Source organism: Nannobrachium achirus, assembly GCF_963921795.1.
Source record: "Nannobrachium achirus genome assembly, chromosome: 14".
Taxonomy (NCBI): Eukaryota; Metazoa; Chordata; class Actinopteri; order Myctophiformes; family Myctophidae; genus Nannobrachium; species Nannobrachium achirus.
Window position 1 is genome coordinate 29,712,252 of NC_137821.1, and position 10,019 is coordinate 29,722,270.

General features: G+C 41.4%; 1 protein-coding gene across 4 annotated transcripts in view; it reads right to left on the reverse strand.

Annotated features, from left to right (window-relative positions):
* Positions 1–9,742, reverse strand: part of LOC308298272 (RNA-binding protein with multiple splicing-like) — a 49,440-nt gene extending 39,698 nt beyond the window's left edge. For all 4 annotated transcript variants that reach the window (XM_080741840.1, XM_080741839.1, XM_080741838.1 and 1 more), the window contains exon 1: positions 9,256–9,742. In XM_080741840.1, coding sequence (XP_080597966.1) covers positions 9,256–9,321 — 66 coding nt within the window. In that variant the 5' untranslated portion in view covers positions 9,322–9,742. The remainder of the gene's footprint in view (positions 1–9,255) is intronic.
* Between the last annotated feature and the right edge of the window lie 277 nt (positions 9,743–10,019).

Genomic DNA, 10,019 nt, shown 5'->3' on the forward strand with positions numbered 1-10,019 from the left:
ACTTTTACTTGTAGCGGAGTATTTCTACATGGCAGTATTGATACTTTTACTTAAGTTTTTCAGGAGTAGGATTGCAGTATGAATATCGTTTACCCCACTCTGCTCTGCAGATTAAACAGTAATCTTCCGGAAGTGAGTTATTTACTACTGGCGATAGCAGGTGATGAGGCGGTAGTGGAAAACGTCACCCAAAAAAACATGAAAATAATGTAACTTTTGGACGACATCGCCCACAGTCGCCCGCTGTTAAAACATAGGGTTAGAACAAAGTAGCGCTTCACTCAGTTGCTCTGAGCTAATCCTCCATGTTTTGACCTTGGGTGCTGGACAGAGGTAATAGCAGAGGTACTAGCTGGCTGCTGGCGCTCAGCTGCAGTGGTGTAAGCTGAGTACACAAGTAACTACACTACATCTCAGAAAATTTTTACTTTTACTCCACTAAATGTATTTGAAAACTTTAGTTACCAGTTAATTTGCAGATAATATAAATTTAATAATCTAAAAATACATGAACCACTTTAGCCCTATATTTTATACCTAGGCTATTTGAAAATAGCCGATCTACAAGCTCACAATCGCGATGCGTTGTGAGCTTGTAGATCAGCTATTTTCAAACATTTTGTACTTTAAGTACATTTTGATGCCAATACTTTTGTACTCAAGTAAATATTCTGGACTTTTACTTGTAACAGAGTATTTCTACATTTCTGTATTGATACTTTTACTTAATGTAAGTAAAACATTTGAGTGCTTTTTCCACCACTGCTCAGCTGAAGCAGGGGGAGAGAGCGAGGCTTCTCCGTGTTACTGCTCTGCCTCGCTTACCCTCCTGTCTTTAGGGCTGTTCTCATGACCATAAACGGTCCTTCTGTTCAGAGATCTCAGGGTCATGCCTTTAACTTATGGGTTGATAAGGGATAAGTCGTTTGTCTACTGGGACTGAAAGGAGACGGAGAGAGAGAGAGAGAGAGAGAGAGAGAGAGAGAGAGAGAGAGAGAGAGAGAGAGAGAGAGAGAAATAACAGAAGGATAGGGGGAGGAAACGGAGAAAGAGCTAGATAAAGAAGAGATACAGGAGCGAGAGGGTGCGAGAGAAAAGGAAGGGAAGGAGGAAGGAGGAGTGGTAGGGAGATAAAGATGAAGTGTGGGAGGTGGGGAATGAAATGAGCAAGGAATGGAATGAGAGAGAGAAAGTAGGCGAAGAGATACATTGTATATTGTTGTATATAGGTAGTTAATTTTAGCTTGTGAGTAAGTAATGGAGGTGACACATAAACAGCACATAAATACAGCAAGGAAGAAGCAAAGGCCGATGTTTGAGCAAAGCGGCTACAGTATTTCCTCCCCTCGGCTAGCAAACTATCTAGTATGTATCGATAAGTGTCAAAAGGTGCAATTTAAAAGTCAACAACACAGGTCTTTCAAACACAGTGGTATACCACAGAGAATCGTCTCTCTCTCTCTCTCTCGCTTAATGTTTTTTTTTTTTGCTTTGGCTTGACAATCTACATGCTTATAATATACATATCATTGTTTTACATTAGCAGGTTCCTATACTAACCTAAGTATATCCCAGTCTTTTCAAATTCTTCTTGTCGTCACACAGCTGACAAATAGCCAAGATAAGATATCAATTCCTCTTGCGCTTTTATAAATAAACTTCAATCTTGCAGCATGGTAGAAAGATACAACAACAAGTGCATCTGTGGGTGTCCATATGTGTCTGCGAGTGCACGGCAGGCTGGGTGGGTGTTTGAGGTGATATGGTGTGATAGGTGTGCGTCTCTTGTGTGTGTATGTGTTTTGTGTGTATGTCACTGTCTGGGAGTGTGCTCGTTCTTCTACAGTAAATGAGTGCAGCAATTGTTACTATCTGCTAGGTATGGGTGCAACATATCGAACCGAATATCGAATATCGAACCGAAAGACCCTGTACCGAGCCGAATGACCCTGTACCGAACAATACAATATCCACATTCCCATGGAACCCCCTCCGCAGAGCCCACTTAGAGAACCACTACCCTGGAGGTTGGGTAATATATTGTTCAAAGTGAAATTTTTAAAAAAACAGTATAAAGATACATTTATAAATCAAGGACATTTCTGTTTATTTTTTGTATCGAAAAAGTATCGAACCGTGACACCAAAATATCGAACCGAACCGTAAATGTTGTGAACCGTTGCACGCTTACTGCTACTGTAGGTACAGTACTTGCTCACATTCAGTGGTGTAAAAGTACTCAAACTTTTTACTTAAAGGAGTAGTTCACCAATTTTCAACCTGTCTTCATATAATAGGTCCTCACTAATGGTCATGATAAAATATCACAATTTTTTTCTACTTAGTCCAAGTCTCCTAGGAGAGCTGTGGGAAGTTCAGAATCCATAGTCTTGTGACATCATCATTTTCCCAAAAATTTTTTTTTATCAATATTTTTGAAAAAAAAAAAAGATTTTTATTATCGCGAGAACAATGGCTTCCACTTTAAAATTGCAACTTTTCAGGAATAGAAAGCCTGCAGTTTCTATAAGCTGGATTGGCAATCGATGATGTCACAAGACTATGGGTTTCTGACCTGCCCACAGCCCTCCTCTGAAAAAAAAAAAAGAAAAAAAGAAAGAAAAGCTATTTTTGAGTGAGGATCAATTATATGAACATAGGTTGAAAAGTGGTGGAGTGCCCCTTTAAGTAAAAGTATCAATACTGCAATATAGAATTCTGTTAGGGTATGGTCACACCAAACTACCTATGAGAGAGTGGATTCCCGATTACACCAATGTATTTCAATGGGAATGGAGCGGTTTCATGCCAGTAGAGGATTTCTTCAAAAACCGATCCATTCTCATTTAAATACCTTGGCGGAATCGGGAATCCACTCTCATGGTGTGACCGTAGCCTTACAAGTTAAAGTCCAGAATTCAAAATGTACTTGAGTAAAAGTACAAAAGTATTGGTTCAAAATGTACTTAAAGTACCAGGCAACAGTAGAATGTACTCATTATGCAGAATGTCCCATTTCACAAGTTTTCAAATGTATAAAAAAATCAATAGAGATCTACAAGCTCACAATACGTCGCGTCTCAATGCATTGTGAGCTTGTAGATCGGCTATTTTCAAATGGCTGAAATGTATATAAGGCTTAAGTGGATAATATATGTTTGTAATAATAATCAAAATCTAAACAGTAGTAACTAAAGTTTTCAAATAATTGTAGTGGAGTAAAAGTACAATATTTGCCTCTGAGATGTAGAGAAGTAAAAGTACTGAAAATTGCAAATACTTTAGTAAAGTAAAAGTAACATCAACATTACTTACACCACTGCTCCACTGCTCAAATTGACCCTATGATAACCAAACTTAACTACACCCCACCCCCCCCCCCCCACCCTAGCCATAAATTATAACTTCCAGTAGAGGGTGCTAATATGCGGAGGTTACGTCTCTCCTGGAGTTATAAGCCAAAGTCATATGGCTCTCGCTGGATGAGTCCCAACGTCCATACTACGCTCAAAACATGTACATATCAATAAGTTGCTCACCGATCCGTCGAAACAGCGTTATATCTACCGGATCGCCCACTCGTTGGCATGTGTTAGTCCATATGTTTCTAATAAATTAATGTTTACTAAAACTTCTCTGAGACTCGCGTTTCCTCGTCGGAATGTTTCCGCATATAGAGCGCTTCAGAACTACAGAACGTTGGAATACTTCCGCATACAAAAACGTCATGTCCTAGTATGAGCAAATCGCAACGGCGATCAACGTCACGTGATATGTAGCCTCGCGTAGCCAGGCTTTTACTCATCTCGCGTGATATGTTCGGCCATTTTACCCAAGCAGTTCAAAAACAAGGAAAGCGATGAGACTCAAAGAAGTTTTAGTAAACATTAATTTATTAGAAACATATGGACTAACACATGCCAACGAGTGGGCGATCCGGTAGATATAACGCTGTTTCGACAGATCGGTGAGCAACTTATTGATATGTACATGTTTTGAGCGTAGTATGGACGTTGGGACTCATCCAGCGAGAGCCATATGACTCTGGCTTATAACTCCAGGAGAGACGTAACCTCCGCATATTAGCACCCTCTACTGGAAGTTATAATTTATGGCTACCCCCACCCCCATCTCCACGAATACGACTCATATCCAAGCCCCCAGAACGGCTTGTAAACATTGAAGCGGCCGCCCTACTGGCCAAAGCTGGAATTTCAGGCGGGGTGAAACATGCACGAGCATAAGAGCGCGGCGCTGGGGTCTACAATAGGGTTCAATGGACATCGACGTCGTTCGTGACGTCATTACGTCTCGACGTCAAACATTTTCCCCAGAATGCACCTGGAGCCATTGCTTCAAAACGCCACTGAGCACTTGCATTGAAATGATAGTGGGGGCGGGGCCGGTCTGCTCTCTATTTTATATATACTCTATGCTCATATCCCCCCCCCCCCCACCCCGATAATGCTCCATGTCACATATAGTTAACCTATCTCTGTGCCCTTTTCATTGACACATGAACACACACCAACCACACACATGCCCCAATCCGCTGTTCTAACCGCTATGAGATCAGCGCGGCTTCCCTCCGCTTCCTTCGTCGAGGTTCTCCAGCGGCGCAGCTCCCCCGCCAAGCTTACCGTCACCGAAAAAGGTCACTGCTGGCCACATGACCTGCTATTTGAAGAAGGGACCTAGATGATACCCAAACCAGGCCAAGCACAATCCAATTACACCCTGGGGAGATGATGCCTCAACATCTCTGCTGAACTCTTACATAGGGCGATATTCCCGCGTCGCTCCAGGCATTTGTGGAAGATCGGCTTACAGGTTTGTGGCCAGTCTACACTCACACAAGTCAACAGATGTCTTACAAGATTCAACGACTCCATGTTATCTTAAGTCTGTTGGGTCCATGGCAGCCGTTTAGGAGTTACACCATGAAGGAGCCAGCCAACGAGGTTGTCTGAGTGTTAACTAAGCACAGATATCCAGATCGCAAGACAAGCATAAAGTACTTTAAGTCAGGGGTCTTCAACAAGGGGTCCGGGACACCTAGGGGGTCCTCAGAGTTACTACAGGGGGTCCTCCAAATCTTCCAATCCTTTTTATATTAACAACTTGAACCCTAGTGTCCATATTCTGAGAACTGTAGCCAAAAATAGCAGATCTACAAGCTCACAACGCCTTGCAGCAAAGGTTTGGTGTAGAGGGGAAAAAGAGCAGACTAAGTACTGAGTGAAAGGTCAAGTTTATTAAGTATTGACAGTTCATTCATTGAAGTATTGAAGTTGTTAAATATCTGAAAACACACATTGACATGAATCAAAAATACATTGATGATTGTGCTGTCAAACAATGCAATTATATGGAATCTATGATAAGGTTGTGGCGGTCCCTGCTTCATCTCTCGCTCAACTAAGGGGTCCTTGGCCTGAAAACGTTGAAGACCCCTGCTTTAAGTGATCTGTTCAATTTCAGTTGTATTGTAGGGTGTCAATCAGGGTCCGGGGGTGTCATTTGTGGCATCAGAAGATGGCAATTGCCACCCCTAGTGTTCACATTTAATCCTAAATTCAATGATTTAATGCATATTGTACCATTCATTTATCAACCACTTACAACGTGGCATCCCTATTTTGGGAATGTCCTTATAGACGAAAAATGTTTAACATTTTATCTTTTCGCTTCCAAACAAATAATGAAAATAGTTGATCTACAAGCTCTCAACGCGCCGCTTGGCGATGAGTTGAGAGCTTGTGGATCCACTGTTTTCGCTGTTTTAGAAATGGGGCTTTAGTGGTAACTTATTTTTTGCCACCCTCCATTTCTTTCTGAAATTACGCCTCTGGTGTCAATTGAAGTAAAGATGTACAGTATTAGCCAAATGGAAAGTGACAGTGTCAAGGTCAAAGGTCAAGATTAGGGTTCATAATCAGCCAATGAATCAAATGTTCTCTTGCACTCTCACCTTTCCTGTTTCTCTCTGCTCCAACAAAAACAACAACAACAACAATAATTTTGAATACATCTGTAGATAAAAGATGGATATCCTAACCTTTTGGCAAATGAGGCTTATTCCTGTAACAAAATATGCTTCGTCATTGCATCGTGTTTCACTTCCATAACTTCATTATGAAACTAACATGTCTGCCATTGCTCTTGTCATAAATCTAAGTGGCATCACTTCGGTCTAGCTGTGCGGCAAATGCAGACACAGACCTTTTGCAACCGCATTATCCCAAGCCATTTTCTTTCAATGACCGGCTGAGCGACCTTCTCCTTGAGGCCTCTCAGAATGATGTTTCCATACAAGGGCTGGAAACTACAGAGACTTGAAACTTATCTGCCATATTCACAATCTAATGAATGTTATGTTATAGACTCCAGTGTGGGGGGGTACGTCGCCAACAATGACCCCCCCCCCCCCCCCCCCCCCCCCCCGCCCTTTAGTGACACAGTATGTGAAAGCTTCCAGGACACCTGATAATAAGGCTTTATCAAACCAACTCGCGAGATTAGACAAGGGTCGGGGCTGGGCCAGAACTGAAACCTGCATACCTTTGCCTGCACCAAGACCATGTTTGGTGACCGCTGGTCCGCGGAAGATAAACAGCATGTATCATCAAGCTTTTAGTGTGCAACATGAAGGAAGGCGTCTGAGGTTGAGCAACGGAGCAGACAACGAGAGCCAAGCTCGCTAGGATTTCGACTGGTACAAATCAGTGATCCATTGAGCTGCGTATGAGATGGTGCAGGGCTAACTAGTCCCATTGTTCTGCATGTGAGAGTCATACCAGAGAGCTCGTTAAACTTTGGCTCCCTCAAGGTAATGGTTTACCGTTACTATAGCACTGTTAAGCAAAAAGCTATTCAATCTTTTATAGTTCCTGCTTTTTGACAAGGGGAAAGTCATTTGGATGTTTTCGATGGGCATAGGTGTATGCATTACACAATTAACACCAAAGGCTTTCTTTTTTTTTTTCATTCTTTCTTTAAATATGTTCAAATGTGTTTACATAATGTGACCTCTAATGGATACGGTTGAAATGTGAAAAGTTAAGTTATTTTGGTTCATTGAAGGGCATACTTGAATAACCTTAAGAAACTGCAAGTCATGGAGACTTGAGGAACATTTACTCACAAAATTAGCTGTGTGTGTGTGTGTGTGTGTGTGTGTGTGTGTGTGTGTGTGTGTGTGTGTGTGTGTGTGTGTGTGTGTGTGTGTATCCGTCCATACTGTGTGTACAGGGCCGGTGTAGTGAATGTTGGTATGACTGTTCCCTCGCATCCTGCTATTGTTTGTGAGCACATTTTTAAGTGTGCCCCCCCCCCACACCCCCCGCCCGCACATGAGCACATTTTTAAGTGTGCTGTGACCCATCTACGCGAACACGCACATACACCTAACCTCCCCAATAAAGCATGAGTTATTTCACCAAAAGATAAAGTGGTGCTGTCTTAATTTCATATTAATATACTCTCATGTTAATACATTTTTCAGGTATAAGCATAAGACCCTGTCTGTCTGGAAGGCTTCCAAACAATTCCATAACCATTAGATCTAACCACTAATGCAGTCTCTAATCCGTTTGTCTCTCTCTTTCACTCTCCCTCTCCCTTATGCAGTGTCAGAGAGACCAAAATATATACAGTATATCGTTGTTGTCGGGTGGAAACCTTCTATGTCAAACACATTCCTTTTTAGTTTTTTTAAAAACGATTTAAAATTGTAGAAATAGTTAAAATAGCCGATCTACAAGCACACAACGCCTCTCATCATGAGGCGCTGTGTGCTGGTAGATCTGCTATTTTCACTACTTTTGTGCAACACTATGATGAAGTATATAAGGCTTTACTGAAAAAACACACAATTGAAACTTGGAGATACGAGGTTTCTGCCTGACAGTGATGATATACAGTACTCTTCAGTCCCTCTCTTTGCTTACGTCACCAAGTTAAAAAAAAAGAAAGTATAATTAGGTTTCCAGTTGTCCCTTTCAAACATCTCTGTAATTCAGTCAACTCTAAATTAAGTGGTGGTTGTATATTAATCTCAAAGTAGTTTTTACCAATAAAAAGGAGAAAACCAGATCCGATTCTCCCATCTTTTGGTCTCCACCTGGGGCAAAGTTCTCCACGATATTGTTCTGCCGAAGGGTTTGTAGCCTATAGCTAATACTTACTTCTGTAAGAACTTCAAGTTTAATATTTATACGATATGTGAGTGTATCTAAAATGTTCTTTCCACTGGTACATTATCTGCATATCACCAAATGGACTGTCTGTATCCATAGAAACCCAAACAGCGTACAGAAAAAATGGAATTACATCAATGTGGAATGTTTGGCTATTTAGTTACAAAGTGACTAATGGTACGCGGTGCCTTAATCAAATTGCTCCAAGAGAAATAACTGATATAATCTGATATACCTCCTTCCTTACATCACTTGGCTGTGCAGACAATGGAGCGCTGAAACAACATGTCTGTCATCTGAACACAGATAATGGAGAGCCAAAGTAAACTACCCCATGCAAAAGACACTACCACTACAAACATATATTTACCTAGACATAGATATTAGGACATTGGATACAGGTTGTGCAAAAATGCATAATTATTATAAAGAAAATAAAATGAAAAAAGAAAGAAAGAGGGTAGGGGCTAATGCAGAACATGTTGATGAGAACATAGTTCTAGTGGACAATAACATTGTGGAATAACAAAATGTACACTGGAGCCATATCCATGCTAGGCCTGATTTACAAAGAGTTAAAGAGTTGTTGCACACATGTTGCAACAGCTTTTGTTTTGAATAACTTGAAGTGCTGCTCACTCAGCTCCAGTGACTATATCAGTGACAGTGCGTCTGGCCTGAGAATTCTACTTTCTATCTAGTCTGGTCTAGTTTTATGGTACTACAGAAACTTAAATGACAAAGGAAAAGGTTTTGAATGTTACATGACTAACAGAAAGATTCCATAATATGTGGCTGATAAAGAAATGTGTAGCCTACTGTCAATCTATGATGAGGGTTTCAGCAGTAGACAAAAGAGATGACAGGTGCAAACTCTTTTCAATTAACTTTTATGACAGTCACATGACAACCTTCTGTCTGCCAGTGTAGCCTACTGAAATACATAACCAAATGTATATTACAACTATTATATTAAAATACACACAACAGCACCTAAAGTGAAACTATATCCTCTCCCCTGGAGAGGATGTTGTGTTAAAAAGTAAATATGTCATACCTCTTCTTCATGGCTGGTGAATTCGTTTTGTTCGCTCTCCTTAATCTCGCTTTTGTTGTTATTCATTGTGAGACGGAGAGTCGGTCTTATCACTTTTATGTTGAATCGTCTTTTTGCTTTGTTCTTCTACCCTTCTTCCCCCGAAACCAGCGATAGAGCAGAACAGTCCGCGTCCTGCCTCTACTAGCAGTCTTCTATAACCTCGTGGTTATGTTATTTCCACTACTTTGGAGACATCGATCTAATATTAATTACAGATAACTGCGGGGGGGAGGGGGAGGAAAGTAAACAGATAAATGAACTAATCACTAGTTGCGAACGAGACTCCTATGAAAATAATAGTCCGCTCATTGGAATTCGGCAGTATTCCCTGGAAGACCTCTTTCTCTCTCTATCCAGGAGCTCTCTTCGTCTTTTACCGAGGAGACAAATGAAATAGACTAATTTTACATTTGACTGCACTGCACTATACGGCACGGCCGACGAGGAAAAGTTCTCTCCCCATCTCCTTGTGAGGAAAAGGAGGGGAGGGAAAGGGAAGGGATGGGGCGTGGGGTGAGGTGGGTGGGAGGGAGGGAGGGTGTGATGATGATGATGATGCACTGTCTGCCTCCCCTCCTCCTCCTCCACCACCTTCCCAAAGTCTACCCTACAGCAGTGATTCTCTCTAGCCTTTTCATTTCCCAGTGTGATATGCATTGATTAGGCCAGTTGGTTCTCTAACTTTTTTTCATGCCAAGGACCCCCAAATTAATTCGGATATT